The following is a 24,786-nucleotide window of genomic DNA, read 5'->3' as shown; positions in this document are numbered from 1 at the left end:
CAACCAATACATTTTTTTATACTTTTTATTTAATTCTTTCACCTTGATTCTGATGTGATCTTTAAAAGTAAGTCTAGAGTCTAAATAAACTCCTAAATATCTAGCGCTTGTAACGTAAGGAACTTGTTCATCTTCTATGAGAACTGGTAATTGTGGTATTTTCCTATTTGTAAAAACAGTATGAGCAGATTTACATGCGTTGAGCGTGGCGCCATTGTCAGAAACCCACTCAACCATTTCATCGATAGCTTTTTGTAGTCTATGATTAGAGATAAATATGTCTTTGTCTCTTTCTGCTAAGGCAGTATCATCTGCAAAAGTGCCGATAAAGCCCCTCTTCGGTTTTTGGATGTCGCTAGTGAAGATATTGTATAAATATGGGCCCAGGCATGATCCTTGCGGTACTCCTGCCTTTATTCTTCTATATGTTGAATAACAATTATTAAATCTAACTCTAAATTTTCTGTTCTCCAGGTAAGATTTGATTAGCTTATAATGATTAAATGGTAAAAAAATTCGTATTTTGAAGAGAAGACCCAGATGCCAGACTTTATCAAAAGCTGCTGAAATATCTAAAAAAATCATCGAACATACTTCTTTATTTTCCAATGTTCTCTCTATAAGACTCACAACTCTGTGCACTTGTTCTATGGTAGAATGTGACGCCCTGAAACCGAATTGGTGATTTGGTATTATCTTTCTTTCTTCTAAAATTGGCAATAGTCTTTTTAAGTAAGCCCTTTCAAATAGTTTACTTACCACTGACAATAATGAAATCGGCCTGTAGGAATCTACCTTTTCCATGGGTTTATTTGGTTTCGGGATAACAATTACTTCCGCAGTCTTCCAGGATTCTGGCACATATCCTATTGTAATAATTGCATTAAAAATTTCGGCTAGTTTGGCAATCACTCTCATTGGGAGCTGTTTTAGAATCTCACCAGTGATCCCATCAGCGCCCGGGGCTTTTTTTAATTTAACTTTATATTTAATTAGATCAAATAATTCTGTTTTTGTAATTTTAGGAACTTCCAAATTGTCTCGCTCTTCTATTTCTAGCAATTTGTCAGCAAGATCGCATTCGTCCTTAAGACTTTTCCTAGGAGTGAATATACTTTCCAAATGATCAGCGAAAACTTTAGCTTTCCCTTCATCGTCTTTTACTTTAACATTATGTTTATCTAATATGGGCGGTGAATAAAAAATCTGATTTTTAAGGTACTTTGTCGCCTTCCAGAGGGAATAATCAGTAGGGGCCGTAGGTGTTAAGTGTTTCAGAAAATTTTCAGTTTCTTTATTTTTAAAAAACCAGCTCATTTTTGAGACCTCTCTATTTAGTCTATTTAATTTATTTTTTAGTGCATTAGTTCTTTCTTTCATCCATAATTTCCTAACCTTCCTGGCCTCGCTAATTATTTCCAGAAGTTCATGAGGAACTTTAGGGGCTAATTTCGTTCGTCTAACAATTGGAGTATTTCTTTTTGCTGCTGTAATGATCTGCTCAGTGATAAGTGCGACTTCGTCTTCAATTTGCTGTTGTGTATCTATAGGATTTTTAACGTAACAATTGAATTTAGTTCTTCTCTAAATGCTTTCCAATCCGTTTTTTTATTTGTTATTGAAGTGGTTACCTCTTTTAAAATAGCTGAATTATACATGTCCATATTAATGGGAGAGTGATCAGAGTCTAATTCCTTAGTTATATCGGTTTCACCACAATCTATTGAGTTCATAGCAATATTTTTAACTACAAAAAAATCTATTACATCTGGTTTTTTTGTTGGGTCAGTCGGCCAATGTGTGGGACTCCCAAAAGAGACATAGTCTCCATTAATGCTTCTTACTGCAGAATTCAACGCTCTTCCTCTTGTTAGGGTGGTTCTAGAACCCCATCTTATATGTTTAGCATTCCAGTCCCCGCCAGCAATGAATCTGTTCCCCAGAGTTTTTAGGAATTCCGAAAAATCATTATGTTTAATCTTAGGTCCAGGAGGACAATAAATGGAAGCAATTGTTATATCCCCTACTTCTGTTTTCATAGTAACTGCTATCGATTGAATCGCTTCAGATTTAGTTTCATTGCATATAAAGTATTGAAATTCTTTTCTGACCATGATAGCGACTCCCCCGCGAGCATTATCAGAAGGGTGATTAACCCAGTGGACATTAAATTCACGCTTCTTAAAATGACTCGTGTCGGAAAAGTGAGTCTCTGACAACAACACCACATCAATTTGGTAAAAATCTATGTAATTTGATAATTTTAGTTTCCTCTCTGCCGTCAGTCCGTTAGCATTCCATGCTACAATTCTAATCTTATCAAATTTAATTGTTTCAATACAATTTAAATTAGACTCAACGTAAGTGGGGATTTTATCCCTGTCAAAGTGACTACCAGGAATTCTTTTGAAACTATTCGAAGGAGGTCCTGGCCTTCTGCTATGAGGCACCCTATGTGCCATCGTTGCCAAGAAGTATTCCCTCTAGAGCATCAAGCCTAGAAAGAATTTGAGCATTAATAGTTGCTTGTTCATTTAAGAAATTAAGTATTTTCTCCATCAGACTCTCGGAATTTTCTTTATCGTTGGATTTACCATCGCTAGCCATTCTAGCAAAAGATACATTTTTGCTGACTGGTCTCTGACTTAATTTATTTCCTGAATTTTCTTTACCACTATTTTTTTGTTTTTTCTTGTTTAAATCTGCCAGCCTACGTTCTTTGAAAAACTTAGCGATCTCGCAACCGGAATAATTTGCTGTGTGGTTTTGACCACAGTTCACACATTTTGGACTATCCACTTTCTTCTCAGCGCATAAGAAACTCAAATGAGGTCCACTACATTTAACACACTTAGGATCTTTATGACAAAATGCTTGAGTATGCAAAAACCCCTGGCAACGGTGGCACTGAGGAATCCTTGCCGGATTGTGCTTAACATTTTTGATTTCTACTTTCTGATGTGCTATAAATTTAATTTCAAAGATTTTCTTAGTATCATCTTTGTTATCGAATATGATTTGATGTAATGGAAGACCTTTCCTCTTCCCATTTTCGTCTTTTTTGCTTAGCAAATTAACAACTTTAACAATATTAAAACCTTTGGATGTAAGATCCTCTGTAATTTCATCTAGATCAGTGGTAGAATGCATCCCCTTAGCTACAAAAACCTTTGGACGAAGACGTTTGTCTGAAAATGTGTACCATTTAGCATTATGTTTTTCAAGGTTTTCTCTAACTAATCTATAAGTTTCGTGGTCTGCAGTTTTAATTTTCCAGACGTTGCCAACTAATGCTGTTAATTTATACTTATCAGAATCGATGTTTTCAACAAATTTTTTAACCTCGCTGATTGATTTTAATTGGGTAACCTTAAATGGAGGAGGAACTAGCTTCTTGCTCACCTCATTTTCCTTTTTATTTTCAGTATTTTTAGTACCTTTGTTTTTATCTTTATCATTAGAGCTATTGAACGAACCATTGGTGTTTTTACTAGATGTGGCGACTTTCTCGGCACCTCCTCTGCTTCCGGACCGCGCTGTATCCGCTTTCCTTCCTTTCTTAGCCTGAGTTGTTTGTGGGGATGAGTCACTTCCTTCGTTTCTCTTCCTCTTCTGCTTGCAAAGTATCCAGTCAGTTTCTTCTTCCACGATTTGATCTTCTGGGTCTTCATCGTCCATTGGATCATCCTCGTTGTTTTCTCCATCATTGCTAAGAATTGCGTACTTCCCTGAGTAGGTTGCTTGAGGCTGGGGGATTTCTCTCCGAGTTTCAGAATGTCTTTGCTCCTTTTTTTCAAGCGCGAGCAATCTATTTTGAAGGTCATCAATTATTTTTTTTTGTTCTTCTTTTTTTTCTTCCTCTTTTTTAACGATGTTAACAAGTCCTTCAATCGTGCTTTTAAGGCCTTGCACCTGATTTATGGCTTTCGTATCATTGTGAGTGATGGAAATACCCTCTTTGATCACCACCTCAGCCTTTTCCAATATTTCCTTGACTGAAATTTCAGGGTGAGTCTGATTCGATGTTTCAACTGATACTGGTGTGGCTATATCATCTGTTTTATCATCGGTATTCGTCCTCGTGGTTGTCCCCTGGGGCGATCTTGAAAGGAGCGAACTCTTCTCAAACGGATTTTTATCCGTCATATTTTTCACTCTTGCTGGACTCGATTTCAGGAAGTCAAGTTTTCCTCTGATGTAGCATTTTTGACAGCCGATGAACTGATCGTCTCTCCAAAAACAATACACACCATGTTTACACTTGTGTGGCAACAGCGACATAGAAGTTTCGGCCGTAACCGCACTTTGTTTACGTTATCTCGCGGTCGCTGCGCGCCGCGATGCCCGGGCCGCGAGCCGAACCAAAAGCTTTACCGTCTCACGAGCGCTCTACAAAACACGTCTGCACAGTTCGAAAGATCAACACCGAATCCATCACTATTTTTACGTGTACAAATATTGAAAGCGACGCTCTCATTGTACAAGAGAAGGTGGTGTTGCTAATTTACCAAAATTTTTGCATTATACTTTAAGCGATGGTGATCTTCCGATCTAGTTTGAATGTTAAAAAGAATCAGGGGAAATACAGACCCCCTTCCGAAAAAAAAAGAAAAAAAATAGCAACACTATTTTTTGTATGAAAAATCTCTGCAAAGAACCATATAAACGACCTAAGTGCCCCCCCAAGGTAAATAAAATCCAGAAACCTAAATGCCATTAGATAGCTCTATTTAAGAGGAAAATTTTAAAAAAAAGTTCATTGAAATCGGTTGAAATGCAGCGGAGTCATGCATTTTTAAGAGTTTTCACTTCAAAAAATGGCAACGTCGCACATCGGCAGCCGAAGGTGAAAATACGGCTCGTGTTGTACACCTTACTGCTCTGTGTAATTATTTCAACGTAAATTGAACATAAGGGACCCCTAGTTCGCGAATGACTCGGTGACAAGACGCATTCACATTGCGGAAAAGCGCATGTGACCAACTTTGTGCGGTCATATCTCGGGAACTAAACGTTTCCCCGGGATGATCTTGTGCTCGTTAGAAAGGTGAGAATCTGAACTTATATTTAGACTGGTTTTTGTTTAAATTCCGTCGATTCCACGATCGTGGTAAATTAAAAACTACTAGAGAATATAATAAACTAGAGAATTTACAATTCCTGTTCTTTTAGATAATCATAGTATTATCTAACGTTAACATATAAAATTAATGCAGTTTGTTAAGTTTTAGTTTTAAGCCACGTAGATAGATACAAGAAACACTTGTAGTAGTTACGATATATTTAAATAAAATTTCTTTTTTTAAAAAAAAAAAAAAAAAAAAAAGAATAGTGATTAAAAGAATCCCTTTTTTAAAAGTTTTTTCTTTTAAATTTTGCCATTTCAAACCCTCCCACAACCCGCGGGAAAAAAAAGAAAAAAGAAAGAAAAAAAATAGCAACACTATTTTTTGTATGAAAAATCTCTGCAAAGAACCATATAAACGACCTAAGTGCCCCCCCAAGGTAAATAAAATCCAGAAACCTAAATGCCATTAGATAGCTCTATTTAAGAGGAAAATTTTAAAAAAAAGTTCATTGAAATCGGTTGAAATGCAGCGGAGTTATGCATTTTTAAGAGTTTTCACTTCAAAAAATGGCAACGTCGCACATCGGCAGCCGAAGGTGAAAATACGGCTCGTGTTGTACACCTTACTGCTCTGTGTAATTATTTCAACGTAAATTGAACATAAGGGACCCCTAGTTCGCGAATGACTCGGTGACAAGACGCATTCACATTGCGGAAAAGCGCATGTGACCAACTTTGTGCGGCCATATCTCGGAAACTAAACGTTTCCCCGGGATGATCTTGTGCTCGTTAGAAAGGTGAGAATCTGAACTTATATTTAGACTGGTTTTTGTTTAGATTCCGTCGATTCCACGATCGTGGTAAAATAAAAACTACATTTTTGTGTCTATCAAAAACTGCTAAGACCGCGTAAGTGCCACTCAAAGCCAAGTAAACCCCAAGAAACTATACATCACTAGAAAGCTCTATTTAAGAGGAACATTTTAAAAAAAAGTTCATTGAAATCGGTTGAGATGCGGCGGAGATATGAATTTTTAAAGGTTTCCACTTTAAAAAATGGCAACGTCGCAACCCGGCGCTTCTAAGCAAAACGGCGACCGGTTTTGGGCGTCTCGGAAGCTACTGTATCACCCCAAGTGATCAAAATTCGAAAATGCCTTGAGGCATTTTTGGCCGGTTTTTCACACACCTCTTTGTTTTAAGAGCTTTATGCAAAAGCGGCTTTTCGGCCCCCCCGGAATTTCTTCAAACTTTGTCTATCGATTACTCATACTTGAGCGCTTCTTTCCCCAAATTTTCAGACCCCCAATAAATTTTTGGTGGCGCAAGGGGGGGGGGGAGGTAGAAGTTGAACCTCTGAACCTCAATATCGCTCAAACGTAGAAAGATATCGAGGTCCGGTTTGGACGAAAAATCGTCTGAAATTGCATACTTTAAGATTCTAAAGGTCAGAATCCCGGTATCATTTTTTCAAGTTAACACATGTGCTTTTTTCAGCTTTTGAGTCGAGAAAATTTCTGTTAAACAAAGAATTCACAAGGTATTCATTTTTTTATTTGAACCAAATCCAGTTTTTTAAATTGTTTGTCTTTTTCCGCACCCAACGAGTGGTCCAATAGGCTGGGGCAATGAACGGTACCGGAGTTATGAGCGATTGAAGTTTCCGCTCAACAGGCGCCGGCCGATTTTTGCGAGCCAAAATATGGTTGCAAAGCCCTATTTGGGTGTTAATACATCAAATTAAATGTTCAAACCGTGCAAAATACATTTCTAGGTATTCTTGAGGGTCCTTGAGGGTCGCTGAGTTTAAACATTTCAGATCCTTCCAAAAATTCATTTTTTTCCCGTAGCGCCACTTTAGTGGCCGACCGAGTGCCGCCGGTCGGTCGACACTCGATGGGCCTCTAGACCAACCCACCGGGAGCTGCCCACCAGGCATCCACGATGCCCAACTCCTAGGGGGCTGCCCCACCGGACATCCAAGGAGCCCAACTTCCCCAGGGCTGCCCCCCTTGGCACCCAAGGAGCCCAAACCCCTGGGGAGGGGGGGGCTGCCCCATCTGACATCCAAGAACCCCAACCCCGAGGGGCTACCCCACCTGGCATCCAAGAAGCCATACTCCTCGGGGGCTGTCACTGCTCCACCTGACATCCAAGAAGCCGAACCTCTAGGGGCTGCCCCCCTTGGCATCCAGGGTGACCACCACCCTGGGGGCTGCCATGCAAGGAGCCCAACCCCCAAGGGCTGCCAGCTATAACGCACGGAGCCCAATCCCCAAGGGCTGCCCCCGTTGGCCTCCAAGGAGACGAACCTCCCGAAGGGTTGCGCCAATTGGCATCCAAGAAGCCGAACCCCCCGGGTCTGCCACACCTAACATCCAAGAAGTCGAACCGTCCGGGGCTGCCCCCCTTGGCATCCAGGGTGACCACCACCCTGGGGGCTGCCATGCAAGGAGCCCAACCCCCATGGGCTGCCAGCTATAACGCACGGAGCCCAATCCCCAAGGGCTGCCCCCGTTGGCCTCCAAGGAGACGAACCTCCCGAAGGGTTGAGCCAATTGGCATCCAAGAAGCCGAACCCCCCGGGTCTGCCACACCTAACATCCAAGAAGTCGAACCGTCCGGGGCTACCCCCCTTGGCATCCAAGGTGACCAACACCCTGGGGGCTGCCACGCAAGGAGCCCAACCCTCAAGGGCTGCCCCCGTTGGAATCCAAGGAGACAAACCTCCAGGGGCTGTCCCCGTTGGCCTCCAAGGGGAGCAACCCCTCGGGGGTTGTGCCAATTGGCATCCAAGAAGCCGAACCCCCCGGGTCTGCCACACCTAACATCCAAGAAGTCGAACCTCCAGGGGCTGCCCCCCTTGGCATCCATGGTGACCACCACCCTGGGGGCTGCCATGCAAGGAGCCCAACCCCCAAGGGCTGCCAGCTATAACGTACGGAGCCCAATCCCCAAGGGCTGCCCCCGTTGGCCTCCAAGGAGACGAACCTCCCGAAGGGTTGCGCCAATTGGCATCCAAGAAGCCGAACCCCCCGGGTCTGCCACACCTAACATCCAAGAAGTCGAACCGTCCGGGGCTGCCCCCCTTGGCATCCAGGGTGACCACCACCCTGGGGGCTGCCATGCAAGGAGCCCAACCCCCAAGGGCTGCCAGCTATAACGCACGGAGCCCAATCCCCAAGGGCTGCCCCCGTTGGCCTCCAAGGAGACGAACCTCCCGAAGGGTTGAGCCAATTGGCATCCAAGAAGCCGAACCCCCCGGGTCTGCCACACCTAACATCCAAGAAGTCGAACCGTCCGGGGCTACCCCCCTTGGCATCCAAGGTGACCAACACCCTGGGGGCTGCCACGCAAGGAGCCCAACCCTCAAGGGCTGCCCCCGTTGGAATCCAAGGAGACAAACCTCCAGGGGCTGTCCCCGTTGGCCTCCAAGGGGAGCAACCCCTCGGGGGTTGTGCCAATTGGCATCCAAGAAGCCGAACCCCTCGGGGGCTGCCTCACCTGAAATCCAAGAACCCCAACCCCCAGGGTCTTTCTCCGTTGGCATCCAAGGAGCCCAACCCCCCATTATGGTGCGAGGATCGCACGAGACTTCCTCGCTTTTGCCGGTGCGGAGCGCCGGCATAGGCATTTTTACTGGAATATTTAGAAAAATATGTATTGCCAATTTCACAAAATCATTAAGTTTGATTGGAATTTCGATCGCAGGCGAATAGTTATGAAATTTTTATTCAAACCACTAAACTTTATTGTAAATCCCTTCGCGATATGTGATGAATTCATATATTCGGAACTAGCAGCCAACCCGCGCTTCGCGCGGCACCATTGCAGCAAATAAATTTGTATACCTCATACTAGATGCTTATCACTTTTGATTTACTAATCATATTTTATCTTTCAAGTAATTAATAGAATAATTATTGGAAATTCCAAGTTCATGAAGTATGCATTAATTTTCCCGCAAAATACACTCTGCTAACTCTACACAATGAGAAATATTCTGTTACTATATTGACAAATTTTAGTTTTACGCAATTTGACTACAATTTTACAAACTTTTACGACGTAACAACTTTTTAACTTAGGCAATAACTTTAGGCAATTCGCGATGGTGCAGGGTGCACATCTTCCCTTTTTTTACAAGTATTCAAAATCATCCACATGGTGCATTTCTATGCAGAAATATTAAGAATGAATATTTGAGGCAAATTACAGAACAGAGCAGACACCTTTCTACCAGCTAAATACAGTAAAAGTTCGTTAAGTCGAACTACGATTAAGACGAAATTTTCTTCAGTCCCGCGACATTGCATATGGAACAACGTTAAAAAAAACTACGCTTTAGACGAATTCGCGAATTTTTGAGCCGGGTGCAAACCGCTTATGTCGAAATTTTTTTCGAAAAATCCGGATTTTTACGACGAAAAACACAAAAAATGCATTGATAGGAGTTGTCCGCAGTGCTCCCATTCCATGTCCGGCAAAAGTTCCAGGATTCTTCTCAGAGTTTTTTAAAATTTCCGAGAAAGCTCCAGAGAATCCAAAAAAATCCGTAACATGTCGGGAATTTCTGAAGTTCTGGGGAAAAGTTAGGAAATTCTCAGAAGTTCCGAAATTCGGAACTAGTTCCGGGAACCCTCCACCTAGTGTTCACCCTAATATAAAGAATAGAATACAGCACAAAAGTGAGTTACACTCTCAAAGAAAAAAAATTAAACATGGATGAAATTTCAAGGAGCCTTAATCACATTGATTGAGTTACAAAGGAATTTGGTTCTGGCTCCATTCAAAGGTTTAGTAAAAAGGTCTGCAGGATTTTCTTTACTGGGCACAAATTTTAATTTGACCTTACCCTTTTCACTCATATCCTTAATATAATAGTATTTTAAGTCGACATGCTTTGTCTTTTCCGAAACCTCCCATGTCTTACTCATAGAAATTGCTGTCGCATTGTCAGAAAATAATGAGCAAGGCTCAGGAGCATACCTTCCCATTCCTAATTCGAACAAAAATTGTGACGCCCATCTTATCTCTTTAACAGCTTCATAAATAGCGTAATATTCAGCCACTGCTGTGGAGTCAGCCACACAAGTCTGTTTCCTGGCTAACCAGATTATATGTAGGACCTTTGCCTAGGGTGGCTACAACGGCAGAAATGGATTTTCTATTGAGTTTGTTATTTTCTAGATCTGAATCAGAAAAAAATTTAACAGGCTCATCATTCTTTACGTATTTTAAGCCAAAATCTTTTGAAAATTTTAGATACCTTAAAATGTGTTTAATGACCAGCCAATCGTCTGTTGTTGGATTTTCAGATTTTTGGCTTACCTTGTACACCGCAAAGCTTATGTCTGGTCTCGTTGATTGAGAGAGATGTCTTCATACCTTGAAGTATCTTGGATGTATCAGGAGACACCGTGCGACACCTTCCACAACGGAAGAATGGACTTGTTTTTTACAAATGTTCGAACTTTTAAATTCCGGAATTGAAAAACGGCCGAATTGAGGTATTTTTGACGTTTTCGAAATGATTGTGGGCACTGCACAACAAGGAATAGGAACACAACATAGGAACCATGTAAAATGTTTTATTCCATACAGACGGTATGAACTTCCCTTCCCCAAATTTTCGGACCTTCATTTTCAATATAGGGTGTCGTGGGTCATTCCATTGTAACGGGTGTGACAACAATTTAACTTTAAACACGAATTTGAATTCTTTCTTGGGGTTTAATTAAAAAATCATCTGCAGTAGCAGAGAGAACTTTTTTTAAAGATCATTTCAGTTTATCAGAAATTGTTTTTACTTTGTTCCATTCCTCAGAAAAAATTAAAAGGCATGCGTACGGGTGTGACCGATTTTGGAAGTGAGTTTTTCCTCAGTGAGTGTAAAGTGGAAACTCAGCGAATTTTATGAATGTAAAAATCTGATTAAATTATATGATGAAGCCAAGGGTTTTTGCTTCAACTGCCGATGATCCGTTTTCGATTATCTGTTTTTCTTTCCCTGAAAAATGGGAAAGTTTGCGTAACGGGTGTGACGTAACGGGTGTGACAGATTGTCTGTCTGAGGTCCATCATTTCTGAGAGAGTTTATAAGTTAAAAAACTTACTTTTCTTCTCATACTCTTATTGTAGGCAATCCTAAGCAGTAAATCAATCACCAGTTTGCCGCATTTTAATGTAGAACATGCCAAAACTACATTTTTCTACAAGGTGGCCCAGACCTACCGTTTGCGTCACGGGTGTGACGTAACGGGTGTGACAAATTGTCTCTCTGAGGTCCATCATTTCTGAGAGAGTTTAAAAGTTAAAAAACTTACTTTTCTTCTCATACTCTTATTGTAGGCAATCCTAAGCAGTAAATCAATCAGCAATATGACGCATTTTAATGTAGAACATGCCAAAACTACATTTTTCTACAGGGTGGCCCAGACCTACCGTCCCAGGGCTTTTCTTCGGGTAACCCAGGATTCGCCTTTCGTCCCCGCGGTCCTGGACCTCGCATGGCTCGAATTAACCAAATAAAAAACCCTGGCACGGTATGTCTGGGCCTATAATAAAGTGAAAATATTTCAATCAAATCGGAGAGAGTTCAACGAGTTCTATTTGAAGTCCTTTTGAGATAAGGTGTATTCACTTTAAATACTGAAATATGGCAAAAAAGTTGGCTATCTCTCTCTTATTAGATGTATACATAACCTCTAATTATGCATATGAGTGTATTTTTTGTGATAACCATAGAGAAAATGGTGAGAAGTGAGGCAACATCTGCATAATAGAAGCCTCTTCTCATTGGTCACACCCGTAACGTGTCACACCCGTTACGCATTTTTGCCCATCAATTGTTGAAATAAAAATTTGGAAAAAATATTCCAAAGCTGTACTTGACTTGAAGACGTACGGGAAAAATTGGCATCTCAAAATGACATGAATTAAAATAGTTACATTAAAAAACCCATGTTTTGCGTAACGGGTGTGACAGTCCGTACACTAAGTTTTAAAAGTTACATATAATATACAGTAATTACTTTTAAAAATTGAAACTTTGCAGAAGCACATTGAATCAGTTTCTTGACAACTGCAAGCATAACCTGAAACTTGGTTTTGGCGGTAACACCAGAAAACATTGCTATCAAACTGTCACTCTTTTTACAGTAGGATGAAGTTAAGCAACAGGGTTACAAAACACGTAAAAATTGCGAGAAAAAAAACAAAACGGAGGTAAACCACATATATTTCCAAAAACTAGGAGTATTAAGGAGTCCAAAAATAAATATCGTTGGGTCATTTGGAGGGGGAAAAAAAAATACCCCCGGACTACCTAGGCGTGGAATGACCCTCCCATGAATTTTCGAAAGCGAAAAAACGGTGAAAATTGAGCTATTTTTGACGGGTTTTCCGCCAATGCGGGCATTGCTTGGCAAAAAATAAAATACTTTGGAGTTTTCTGAAATTTTTCCTTCCATATTGATGGTAAAGACTTGCTTTCCACAATTTTTTAGATTTTTACTACTATTAGAGGCTGCTCAAAAAGGGTAATAGGTCAAAATGTCCAAAAAATAATGTCCACAAGTCAAAATGTCCAAACCCTGAATGCCCAAAAATCTAAATGGGCCAAATATCAGTGATGTCCAGCAGTCAAATAAGTTCAAAAGTAGGCAAATGTCCAAATGTGAGATTAGGCATTGGTTGAGTTGTTATTGGATTTTTGGGTGCAGGTTTGCAAGCTGCTTGTGAATGCAGCCATAGAAACAGATACGTCGAATAATGGAGAGATGCAGGTTAGGAAAAATGGTGATAAAATTGTTCATGAGAGCAGGCAAACCCTTACTTTTAAAAATGCATTAGCGATTTATTTTCCAAATTTCAAGTGATATTGACAAACATAACAAACATGGCTAATATTACCCCGTTTGTCACAGAAAGCCAAATAAAAAAAAAAAAAAAAAAAAAAAAAAAAAAAAATGTATTCTTATCCATAACAACTTCCTTTATAAACGTCACTCTGCTTGTAAGGACACGACTGTACATTGGCGTTGCGTAGAGCGATCGACTCGTGATGCACGGTGCTCGACCAATGCTGACATGACAGCAGTGCAAATCAAAAGTGACGGAATGGCAAAGCATTTGCATGCTCCCGACGTGGCAAATGTAGAAGTTAGACGATTTTTGGAAAAATTAAAGAAACATGCAACGACCCGACCGAATGAAGGCACCGCGCCACGAATATTGTCTCTGGATAATTACTCTTTCCATTAATTTGGACATTCGCCTTTTTGGACTTCCTTGTCTGCTGGACATTACTGATATTTGGCCTTTTTAGATTTTCAGGCATTCAGGGTTTAGACATTTTGACTTCTGGACATTTTGACCTATCACCCTCAAAAAGTTCAATATACATTCAAAAACGGTGAAATTTCGATTTTTAGAGCTGCCAAGTGGAATTTTTGGGCGTTATCAAGCGAAATGAGAGTAATCTAGGAGAAAAACAAATATTTTCCCGTAATCTACAAGGTATGTGCTAGATTTGGACCAATTTCTAAACATCTAGCGTCAAATCTCTGCCACTAACTAAAATGTAAGAAAAAGACGGTTAAAATGCCAAAAAAAGATCGGAAAAATAACGATCTTTAGGCTCTGTGCCCGCCGGGTTAAACATTTTCTTCCTCAAAATCTTTTTGGCTATGGTATTTTTTTTTTTTTTTATCGCATAGAACCTTTAAGACCGTGCAACATTTGGATTGGTCGATTTATAAAAATAAGTTCCACCTTACGTCGCAAGTCCAAAATTTACGCGCGCTGGGAAGTTCGCAGGACAGAAGGATGCGGCTTCATCCTGCAAATTTCCAAAAAGCAATTTTTGTTCAAAATTGATAAGTTTCATGTTTGAGAAGACCCCATAATTTTAGTAGGAATTTTAATGTAGACGTTTCGACTGTAGACGAAAAAAGGTAGCCCTTTTTTCTGTAGACGTACTGTCTGCATACCCTTTTACTTCACTAATCCCCATCTCGTTGAACACATTTTTCATACCAAGACATCAGCTTTTTGATTCCGTCAGCATAAAACTGTCAATCCTGTTTTTGCAACCACTTTAGTACAACTTCTTTCACCTCATCGTCGCCCGCGCATTTTTTCCGCCAAAACACTTTTTCAGTTCAGTAAAACGTGGTAAAAACTTGGAGCGAGATCCGGAGGATACAGGAATTGAGGAAAAGGTCCAACTGGAAAGCGGTCAACAACTGGTTGGTCACATGAGCTGTATAAGGCCTAGTGTTGTCATGAAACAGCTACACTTGACGAGACAAAAGCCTAAGGCGTTTTCTATTGATTGCTAATTTAAGTCTGCGCACGACATCACATTACCTGTCAGCATCAATAGTTAAGCCTCTTTCTAAGAAATCAATGAGTAACACTCCTTGAGCATCCCAGAAGATGACTGCAAACTCCCCAGCACGCATAAATTTTGGACACGCAGTGGCGAGGGACGTGTATGGGAAAACTGATTTTACTCGGCACTCAGATGAAGACCAAATTTTAAAAACTGAAACTATTTAGAAAGTTGAAAGTATGAAACTTCAAATGCTTGCCACAGATTTAAATTATCTTCATTAGTTTGAAAGATATGACAAATATTAACTTACTTTACGAATACCCCTTGTATGTCCTCAAAGATAATCCACAGTGAATGGGGGTAATAGAGTAATTAATGGATAAAATCTCTGCAATATTTTAAGCTTTTATGACAATTTTTATTTGGTTGATTTTCACGACTTTTAGGGATCATTTTACTCTTTTCTGGTTACAGTTTAACATAAAAAGGCAATTTTGATGAGACAAAAAATTCAATGATATAAAGTCGTATTTTGTTCGACGAAACATGTTTTCCGTTTTTTGTTATTTGCGTCACTTTTTTTCGCAGCCAATGAGAGTGGAGCTGCCAAAAGTGAGGTTAGAAATCCTGTTTCAACCATGCCAAAACAAGCTTGGAGGATGTTACGATTGTTTCGAAACAATGTTACGAAAACGTTGCCAAATTGTGCAAAATAAAAAAATAGGCCACGCCCCTTAACATAAAAAATATTCGAGCAAAATACGGTTGTTACGAGGTGTTCCGAATTGTTTCGTCGAACAAAATACGACTAAATATTGCATCTCGACCTTAGGTTCTCCTACACCTAAGGATGGAATTTTTTTGGAAGAAATTTTTGTCATAGGCGGAAAATACCAAAACAGAAATTTTAAAACTATATGCAGAGAAAAGTGTTCTCTTTTTTTATATTCGAGCAACATCCAAAGCAACTCCATATCACCTGTCACTTTAATTTGAAACCTAACCTCAACACGTCAGCGGCTTCATTCAAAAGCGTTTTTGACATTCTCACAAAAGCAAGCTTTATTTGCCTGTGGAAATGATTTTTTTAAAGTTTTCACATACGTATTACATTCCTTGCACTAAAAACTGAAGATAACGATGGTACATATATAAGTCAATATCTCTTGATTTTGACTAATTTTGCATAGAAGTTAGCAAATAGCACAATAAGTCAGAGGTTGAAAGTCTTCCAGATTGCACGAGAATATGAAAAGCTGGAAGAAGAAAAAAAATATGAAAAAATCATTGTATTTTCGCGAAATTATCAGTTTGTCCCCCACTCATTGCGCAAAATCGTACAGCTTTTCATCTAGAAAAAGATTAAATTGAAGCTATGGTGGTTAACAGCGATTCAGCTTTCCTATTTTCACTCATACTTAACAAAAAAAGAAATAGAAGAAATAAGAAGAAAAAAAAGTAATCACTTCCCTTAGAAGATACTCAACCCCTATCTAGAAATACTTGGAAAGCTTGGAAGAGCGCTGTGTGATTAAGATTTTTGAATTCGATTACAATTTGATTAAGATTACCAAAATTTATTGCGATTACGATCACAATTAGAATTGGGTAAAAAATGATCAAATTTTGGTAATCTTCATTTTTTTATGGTTTTTGTGACTAAAATGAAGTTGAAATATGCAAATTCTTGAAGAATTTTTCATGAAACTACGAAAGCTGCTACTTTTCCTTCAATATTCTTTTGTCTCCTTTTCATTTTTCTTGAGGACTCACTGGCTTCGTTTCTAGAGGATCCTTTCAGCCCGAAATAAACTAGGCTTTTTTCAGGTTATTGGCTCTAAGAGAAGAAAGAACAAACACAGCACAAGGCAAAAAGTTAATAATAATAATTTAGTAAAATTCGCAACAGGGTACGTTGATTTACCCTCGAACTTTTTTTTATTTTTTTATTTTATTTGACTTACTGCCAGCCTTTTCCACCGACAGTATCATGGAAAACGCCCAGTGCGGATGTTATCACGGGTTTGTCACTATTAATTGCCATTTTTCAAGGTGATTCTATGCAATTTATGGACGAGATTCGCCACTACGCTGCGCTGTTGTGCGGTTTGTGTCTTTGAGAAACAAAAATTATCGTTACGTATAAGTTAACGCAAGAAACTGATCCATAATGTGTAGCAACATTAATACTTATAAGTAAAATGACATCAAATTTGTTAAGATTCATTGTAAATTTATACCTGAAACTACGATGACGGACACTGCCCATTGACTCAATGTGTAAGAGAGAAATAGCAATACAGGGTGTTCGAAAAGTCCCCTCCCCCCCTCTAACTTTTGACCTAATTGAGGTAGAGATTTGAAACTTGGAGGGTGTTCCTAGATCAAAAGGAGCTAATTTTAGACCCCCCCCCCCAAAATTTCGGGAGCCCCCCCTTGGGGGGGTTACGGACCCTAACCTTTTTTTTTCAAATGGGAAGACCCCCTTTGTGATACCTCGTTCGAAAGAACATAAAAAAAGAAAATTTTTCGCGCAAACCCGAAGTCATTATCTCAGACCGTTCCAAAATGGCGGCCGGTCAAAGTTCAAAATGGCCGAAAATTGGCACCTCTGCTATTTGCACATGGATTTGCTTGAAACTCGGTATCTGGGGGTATTTTGGCACGAGAAAAACGAATTTGACGTTAGATTTTTTAAAAAACCCTAAGTTTTCAAAATGGCCGCCGGTTTAGGCTCAAAGTGGCCGAAAATTTGACAAACTCGATTTTTGCCTGTGGATTCACCTGAAATTCGGTATCTGGGGGTATTTTGACCCGAGAAGAACAAATTTGACGTTAAATTTTTAAACAAACCCTAATTTTTCAAAATGGCCGCCGATTAAAGTTCAAATTGGTCAATAATTGGCAACCTCGACTTTTTGCCGATGGATTCGCCTGAAACTCGGTGTTTGGGGGTATCTGGGTAGGAGACAAACCCAGATACCCCCAAACACCGAGTTTCAGGCGAATCCATCGGCAAAAAGTCGAGGTTGCCAATTATTGACCAATTTGAACTTTAATCGGCGGCCATTTTGAAAAATTAGGGTTTGTTTAAAAATTTAACGTCAAATTTGTTCTTCTCGGGTCAAAATACCCCCAGATACCGAATTTCAGGTGAATCCACAGGCAAAAATCGAGTTTGTCAAATTTTCGGCCACTTTGAGCCTAAACCGGCGGCCATTTTGAAAACTTAGGGTTTTTTAAAAAATCTAACGTCAAATTCGTTTTTCTCGTGCCAAAATACCCCCAGATACCGAGTTTCAAGCAAATCCATGTGCAAATAGCAGAGGTGCCAATTTTCGGCCATTTTGAACTTTGACCGGCCGCCATTTTGGAACGGTCTGAGATAATGACTTCGGGTTTGCGCGAAAAATTTTCTTTTTTTATGTTCTTTCGAACGAGGTATCACAAAGGGGGTCTTCCCATTTGAAAAAAAAAAGTTAGGGTCCGTAACCCCCCCAAAATTTTGGGGGGGTCAAAAAGTAGCTCCCTTTGATCTAGGAACACCCTCCAAGTTTCAAATCTCTACCTCAATTAGGTCAAAAGTTAGAGGGGGGGAGGGGACTTTTCGAACACCCTGTATAATGAATCTCTCTTACACATTGAGTCAATAGACGGCGTCTGTTATCATAATTTCAGGTATAAATTTAAAATGAATCTTAACAAATTTGCTGTCATTCTACTCAGTATTAATGCTGCTACACATTATGGATCAGTTTTTTGTGTTACCTTGTATGCAACGATAATTATTGCTTCTTAAAGCCACAAACCCCATAGCAGCACTATGCAGTGGTGAGCCTCGTCCCTAGATCACATAGGATCACCTTAACATTGGCGGAAATTTCAAATTTAAAACGCGGCGGGAAATTCCAAATTTCGTGAAGTCAAATTAATTGACTCTTTGGCGATTAAGTTTTCAATGCGATTACGGTTACGATTAAAAAAATTAATTGCAATTACGATTAACATTTGATTAATCGCGCAGCTCTACTTTTAAGATTATCATCCCCTGCGATAAGGGAAAGCTCAATTTCCCAAGAACCCTTGAATAGAGAGGTTCATTTACCTATGGAATATACAATTTCTTGCAGAATATTGCAAAATGAATTTCAGAACTGCAATTTACTTACAGAGGGTAAGGAGACCGCAATATTATTTGCAATTTTACGATGAAATTTCAAACACAGCCCATTTCGCTATTCAAGATTTACATTCTTAAGACTATTTTGATTTCATTCACAAATTAGTCCTCATCAGAGGAGAAGAGGTTCATCTTTGTTTTCTTTTTGGTTTGTTTTCCTATCGCATTAGTGTTCGAGTTTGAAGAAGGCTTGGGCCTGATATTTATGCCACGACCACTAGGCTTTAGAAAGAAATCATCCGAATCAGCATCACTATCAGATACATCATTAATCTTTTGAACAGCTGGACTCTTCTGCAGAACAAATGAAACAGAATTTCCCACCAGTTCTTCGCTGAGAGTACCAGCTCCAGGTTTATTTTTTGACTTCTTGGCTTCAATTATCTTTTTGAGCTCAGAAAACTTTTCACTATGACAAATTTTTCTTCGTGTAGGTTTTCTAGTCGTGTAAAGATTGTCATCATAATCTGGTAAGAGTGTAATTTCCGCATTTATGCTCTCCTCATTAAAACTGGAATGCATTTCAATAACGTCTTCAGAGCTTGAGTTACTATCTATGATTCGTTTTCTTTTTCCAGATTTGCATGTGGTTTTCTTAACAGTTTCTTCAAAAGTTTTCTCATCTTCAGAACAATCATACTCCTCCCAAACTTCTTCGTCCACACAAAATGAGTCCTAAGAAAAAATTAAAAATTTTAGAAAACTAAAACAGCAAAAGAAAAGTCAATTAAAGATGAAAAAACCAGCAGAGAAAATATATTTTTTCTTGCCCTTACACAACGGACTTGCTTTTAAAATTTTTAAAAATGGTAAAAGTCAAGGCTATTAGGGGTCTTCGAAGACCCAGTTCCTGACCCATGTGAAAGAATATCAGGAATGGAGATGTTGCATGTGTGAGGAATTTGCGATTTGACTGTTGATTCTTACGTAAAAGTTCGCGAGAAACACGATGGTGCCACTGGTTTTCTCTGAAATCAACTCCCAAGCTCAAAAAAAGCTCTCAAGTTGAGGCCAAAATGGAGGGGATATCCCACGCTATCTGAGAGGCCACATCTACATCAAGACAAACTCTCCATGCAAAGATAGGGAGCAAATATATTGACAGGGCTGCCACTTTATTTGGGGACTCCAAAACTGAAAACACAGCATCACTGCTGATGTATTTGCTCCCTATCTTTGCATGGAGAGTTTGTCTTGATGTAGATGTGGACTCCCAGGATAGCGTGGGATATCCCCTCAAGTTTGGCCTCAACTTGAGAGCTTTTTTTGAGCTTGTGAGTTGAGTTCAGGGAAAACCAGTAGCACCATCGTGTTTCTCGCGAACTTTTACCTAAGAATCAACATTCAAACCACAACTTCCTCACACATGCAATATCTCCATTGAGGGGTTTGGAGGACAATGCAATTAAGTGCAGTTTTTACTATTTCGAGAAATACCTGCTGGAAGTTCCGAAATTACATGGATTCTCGTGCCGAAGAGAGAGTTAAAACTGACCTTTTCATGCTTAAAAATTGAAATTCGGGAGCGAATTTTTCCCAGAATATGCATTAAGACGATTTCTTTTTTTCTTTGAAACGATTGTTTGACAAAAAAGAAAAAAAATAATTGGCATCATAATGTTTACAAGGTGATTTACAATTTGCTGTGATGCAGCGTTAAAAAACCAAATTAATCAATTGTTAAAAGTAGATCTCTGAGACGAGGACCGAGCTGTAGACCTCCACTACTGAAGCCGGGTACGCTGCCGCTAAGCCAACCGGCTCAAGTGATTTAGTTGGCACTCAGATCGTATTAAAAGGTGCGCGCACAGTGGGCTCAACTTGAGCGCATCTCTGACACGAAAAAACGGAAACTTCAAAAATTCATAACTCAAAAAAGGCTCGGCATTGGCGAGAAAAAAAAAAAAAAAAAAAAAAAAAAAAAAAGTACGGGTTCTTATCTTTCCCTATTCTACCTCTCTACCAAATTTGAACCCGGTCTGAGGAGGACAATCGGTAGTCTCCCATTGTTGGAAAAAGGAATGCAATTTTTAAACAGCGCACACTGTAACGAAATGGGCAAAAGGTCGGACAAGGGGGTGTCACTAATTTTGGATCCGGAGTGGGCATGAAGTGTTCCTAAGGGTTCATACTATGCGAATCTAGCATGTATTTTCAATTTTTACCTCCAATTTTTTCCTAGAGCTCCTCAAATGTGGCAGATTCCGCTGTTCCTGAAATTGTCACACTTCGTCAAAATCTTTTCGACCCCTGTATTTTGTTGTGACGTTATTGCATGTAAATTTTGATGCCTGAAACTTAGTAGCTACGTTTATGCGAGGCTCGAAACCGAGGTTTCACGAAACCCGAGTTTGTAATGCAAGTTTCCTCCGTCGGGTTTATGCGGGCGCTGTAACCCGACTTTCGCGGGAAATCAAACTTTCCGATTTTGGCGCTGTTTATGCGCATATTTTCGATTGAACTTGAATTTCATGTTAGCCCCTTTTTCACGAGGTACACTTCATTTTTTCACTATGAATTGATTTAGCAAAATATTATTTCTCTTTTATCCCGTGTATGTTCCACAATTTTTCCGCAATATATAAGCGGAGGCTTCATCTTCACGAGAAAAGCCTTTACTGACTTCCTGAGGAACAGTTGGAAAAATGACAGCGGATGTTTAGTCATTTTACGTTATCATCTTTAAAAATTGAATGAATATCTGATCTCAACAATCCTCCAAATCATGCTCGAGCATATATTCTGAGTTCAGAATAGTTGCCATAGGTAATTATAGTGATGTTAAATATAATTATCGCAGGCGCAGAAATTCATCATGTTGTTGATTGAGCTTCTAATGATCTTACAATAGGTAGGCATTGAAAGTGTAGGAGTGATAATCCAGTAAAGCACCGCACCTTCACTCCATGGTGTCATAAAGATTGTACATCTGCCATTATTATAGTGAAACAAATAAAGAATCGGGAATACTTATGGGAATCTCTCCTTCAAAATATGATCAAAATAAGAGGATATTGATAGGTCAACAATGCATTGGTGAAGCAGAAGCGTCTAAATCCTCGTGAGGCAAGGAACAGTGACAATCTTAACAAACTGATGACGCTTCACAAATTTTAAATTTCCACATTCCCAGAGACACGCACTGAAATCCTGTTTCTGACCTCTATTTAGGACTGATCTCCGATTCCATGAGCAAGATAGAAAGAAAATAGGCAAGCTACCTACTACTGTTTGCCGTATGTGTTTTTTTTCTTAAACTTGATTTTCTAAGGTGACTCATGTGAAAGACACAAGATTTCAGAACCTGCCATTACATTTCACTAACCAAAGACACAAACCCAACCTTACCATTGATATTCTTTCGGTTAGACTGTATATTATTCTTCCATTGAGATTCGATATGAACTCAATTCAAAAATGCTTCTGAAATTAATTAATCGGGTAGATTGGAATATGGAGCTTTCAGTCTATCTGTAAAGCGCATTTACTGACATTCACTGCTGTCACAAGATATTTTTGCTCAGGTAGAGCCACTTTCCACAGTTGATGTATCTCTAACGCCAAGGCTCAATTATGACAAGTGGTTCAACGACCAAAAATTATTACAAGCCTCAATGAAAACTGTATTCTTATCTCAAATTGCAAATCTTGGATCACAGAGCTAGGATGTTCCGTTTTTAGGCAACCATCTCAAAACCTTGCTCCCCGGGCTTTTTCCCATTCCTTTTGGTCCCCAAAAGACAATTCTAAAGTTTCAGCAGTCTACACTTTCCCCCAAAGCGACGAAAATTTTGGGAGCAATTACATCGGTTCAAATGGGGAGAAAATAGGCCGATTCGCGGAACTACGTTTTTCGGTCGTAAAATGCGCCAAAATAATTTCAAACCTGACCATCTCTTGAGATGTCGTCCAGAGGCCTATTTTGAATGAGAAAATTCCACTTTTGACCCAGAGATGGGGGGAGGGTGGGTCACGGCGCAGTTAGTTAGTGCGCAGCAAAATGATAGCACTTGACAGTTTTTAATCGACCTCAAAACAGACCCTCCGAAGCTGAGGAGGGTATTATATCTCATAAATTGTAATAAAATAATGTACAAGAGTTGTTTTCATCCCTTCAGAACTATTTCCGACCATTTACACTGTTGCCAAAATTTACACGAAACTGGAGGGAAATTAGTGTTTATCATGTTCTGCACTTGAGTGATTTTGGCAACAGTGTAAATGGTCGAAAATAGTTCTGAAGGGATGAAAACAACTCTTGTACATTATTTTATTACAATTTATGAGATATAATACCCTCCTCAGCTTCGGAGGGTCTGTTTTGAGGTCGATTAAAAACTGTCAAGTGCTATCATTTTGCTGCGCACTAACTAACTGCGCCGTGACCCACCCTCCCCCCATCTCTGGGTCAAAAGTGGAATTTTCTCATTCAAAATAGGCCTCTGGACGACATCTCAAGAGATGGTCAGGTTTGAAATTATTTTGGCGCATTTTACGACCGAAAAACGTAGTTCCGCGAATCGGCCTATTTTCTCCCCATTTAAACCGATGTAATTGCTCCCAAAATTTTTGTCGCTTTGGGGGAAAGTGTAGACTTCAGCTATGGTGCTGAAACTTTAGAATTGTCTTTTGGGGACCAAAAGGAATGGGAAAAAGCCCGGGGAGCAAGGTTTTGAGATGGTTGCCTAAAAACGGAACACCCTAACAGAGCACTCACCAAAAAATCTCCTTCCTTCTGCCTCAGTTTAAGGAGAGTGACGATACTTTGGAGAAATAACTTTGAACTAGTTTCAATTAATGATGGCTTCAGAATTTGAGTCGTCATTTACTAGAGATTGGATCAAAGAAATAAGTCAGCGGGTCACGGTTGTGGCTGGTCTCACACTTTCAGTAGGATAACCGGGAAATAGGTGCATGGATAACACACAATTCAAGAGCTACACAGCTCTGATTGGATCAGATTTTAGATTTAATCGGTAGATTGAAATGAAAAACTTCAGTGAACTACTTAAAACAAAGCAGGAAGCTGTATCTTGAAATCCTGGGCAAATCGTGTGGATACAGTAAAAAAGTTCTCCGCAGATGATGTACTAGTAAGGCTATTACTAAGACCGTTCATTCCGTGTTTTAAGTCATAAAATGTTGATTAGAGTTGCAAGAATAATCGGAAAAAAATGCACTAAAAGCAGTGATGAGCCAGGATTCGATCTGACACCGAACACCTTCACTAGAAAATAATGTCCTACATTTAGCTAAATACGGATAAATAAGCCACATATGACTTAAGGAATAACATAAAATTATTACGTACGATTATGATTATAAAAATGTTGAATTATGGCAAAATTACAGCAAAATCGTGGGAAAAGCACCACTTGTTTACGAACGTTATGATAACAAATCCGCCATGTTGCCGATCGCCCACCTGGAAATCGCATTTGAAGTCGAATTTCAACCTCCGGTTCATTTGTTTATGCTGAATGCGGAAACCTAGTCTTTAGGGTAAAATTAAGTTTCAAACACAAATTTCGGAAACCTACATTTCGTTAGTTCCGTATCGTTTATGCCGTGATATGAACCTTGGTTTCTAACTCAGGTTTCGATTGAAGATAGTTTTAGAGGCTCGCGTAAACATAACTATTAATGAGACTCTGAGGAACATTTTTCACTAGTAATAATTGAAATTATGTTAAATCTGAAGTAAGGTTACCTACTTCAAAAAGATGAAAATTGAACTTTAAGCAAGCTTTCAAAAAATTCACCGCATTTCACCGAAAAAGTAAGCATATGGCGTGCTCAAGTAATCCTTCGAGAATGATAATCAGCCATTTTTGGCTGCAGAAAGGCGCAGATTCGTGAAATTCTTTGATTTTTGTCTGAAAAGGCCAGACGTCGCGAGTGGGTTTCTCTCTGTCAAACTCTATTCGACCCTTATATTTTGTTGTGAGATTAACCCATGTAAACTTTGATGCTTGAAACTTATTTTTGAGACTCTGTAGAACATTTTTCACTGGGCACAATTTAAATCATGTCAATGCTGAAGGCTACCACGTATCTCTAAAGTTACCCGCTTCAGAAAGATGAAAATTGAACTTTAAGCAAGCTTTTAAAAATTGTGCCGCATTTTGCCACAAAAGTAAGCATACGGCGTGCTCAAGTAATCTTTTGAGAATGATAATCAGCCATATTTGCTTGCAG

At 39.5% G+C, this 24,786-nt stretch overlaps 1 protein-coding gene across 11 annotated transcripts in view; it reads right to left on the bottom strand.

Moving 5' to 3' along the window:
- Window positions 1-5,410: 5,410 nt before the first annotated feature.
- The window catches only part of Fancm (FA complementation group M), a 160,568-nt gene continuing 141,192 nt past the window's right edge, over window positions 5,411-24,786 (bottom strand). For 9 of the 11 annotated variants that reach the window (XM_072305293.1, XM_072305328.1, XM_072305325.1 and 6 more), the window contains one exon: window positions 5,411-19,263. In XM_072305293.1, coding sequence (XP_072161394.1) covers window positions 18,691-19,263 — 573 coding nt within the window. In that variant the 3' untranslated portion in view covers window positions 5,411-18,690. The remainder of the gene's footprint in view (window positions 19,264-24,786) is intronic. The other 2 variants (XR_011900662.1, XM_072305335.1) reach the window with 2 other exon arrangements.

The sequence above is a fragment of the Bemisia tabaci genome, chromosome 1, assembly GCF_918797505.1.
Source record: "Bemisia tabaci chromosome 1, PGI_BMITA_v3".
Classification (NCBI taxonomy): Eukaryota; Metazoa; Arthropoda; class Insecta; order Hemiptera; family Aleyrodidae; genus Bemisia; species Bemisia tabaci.
Note: the sequence above shows the minus strand (reverse complement) of the source record. Positions and strands in the feature narration are given on the sequence as shown.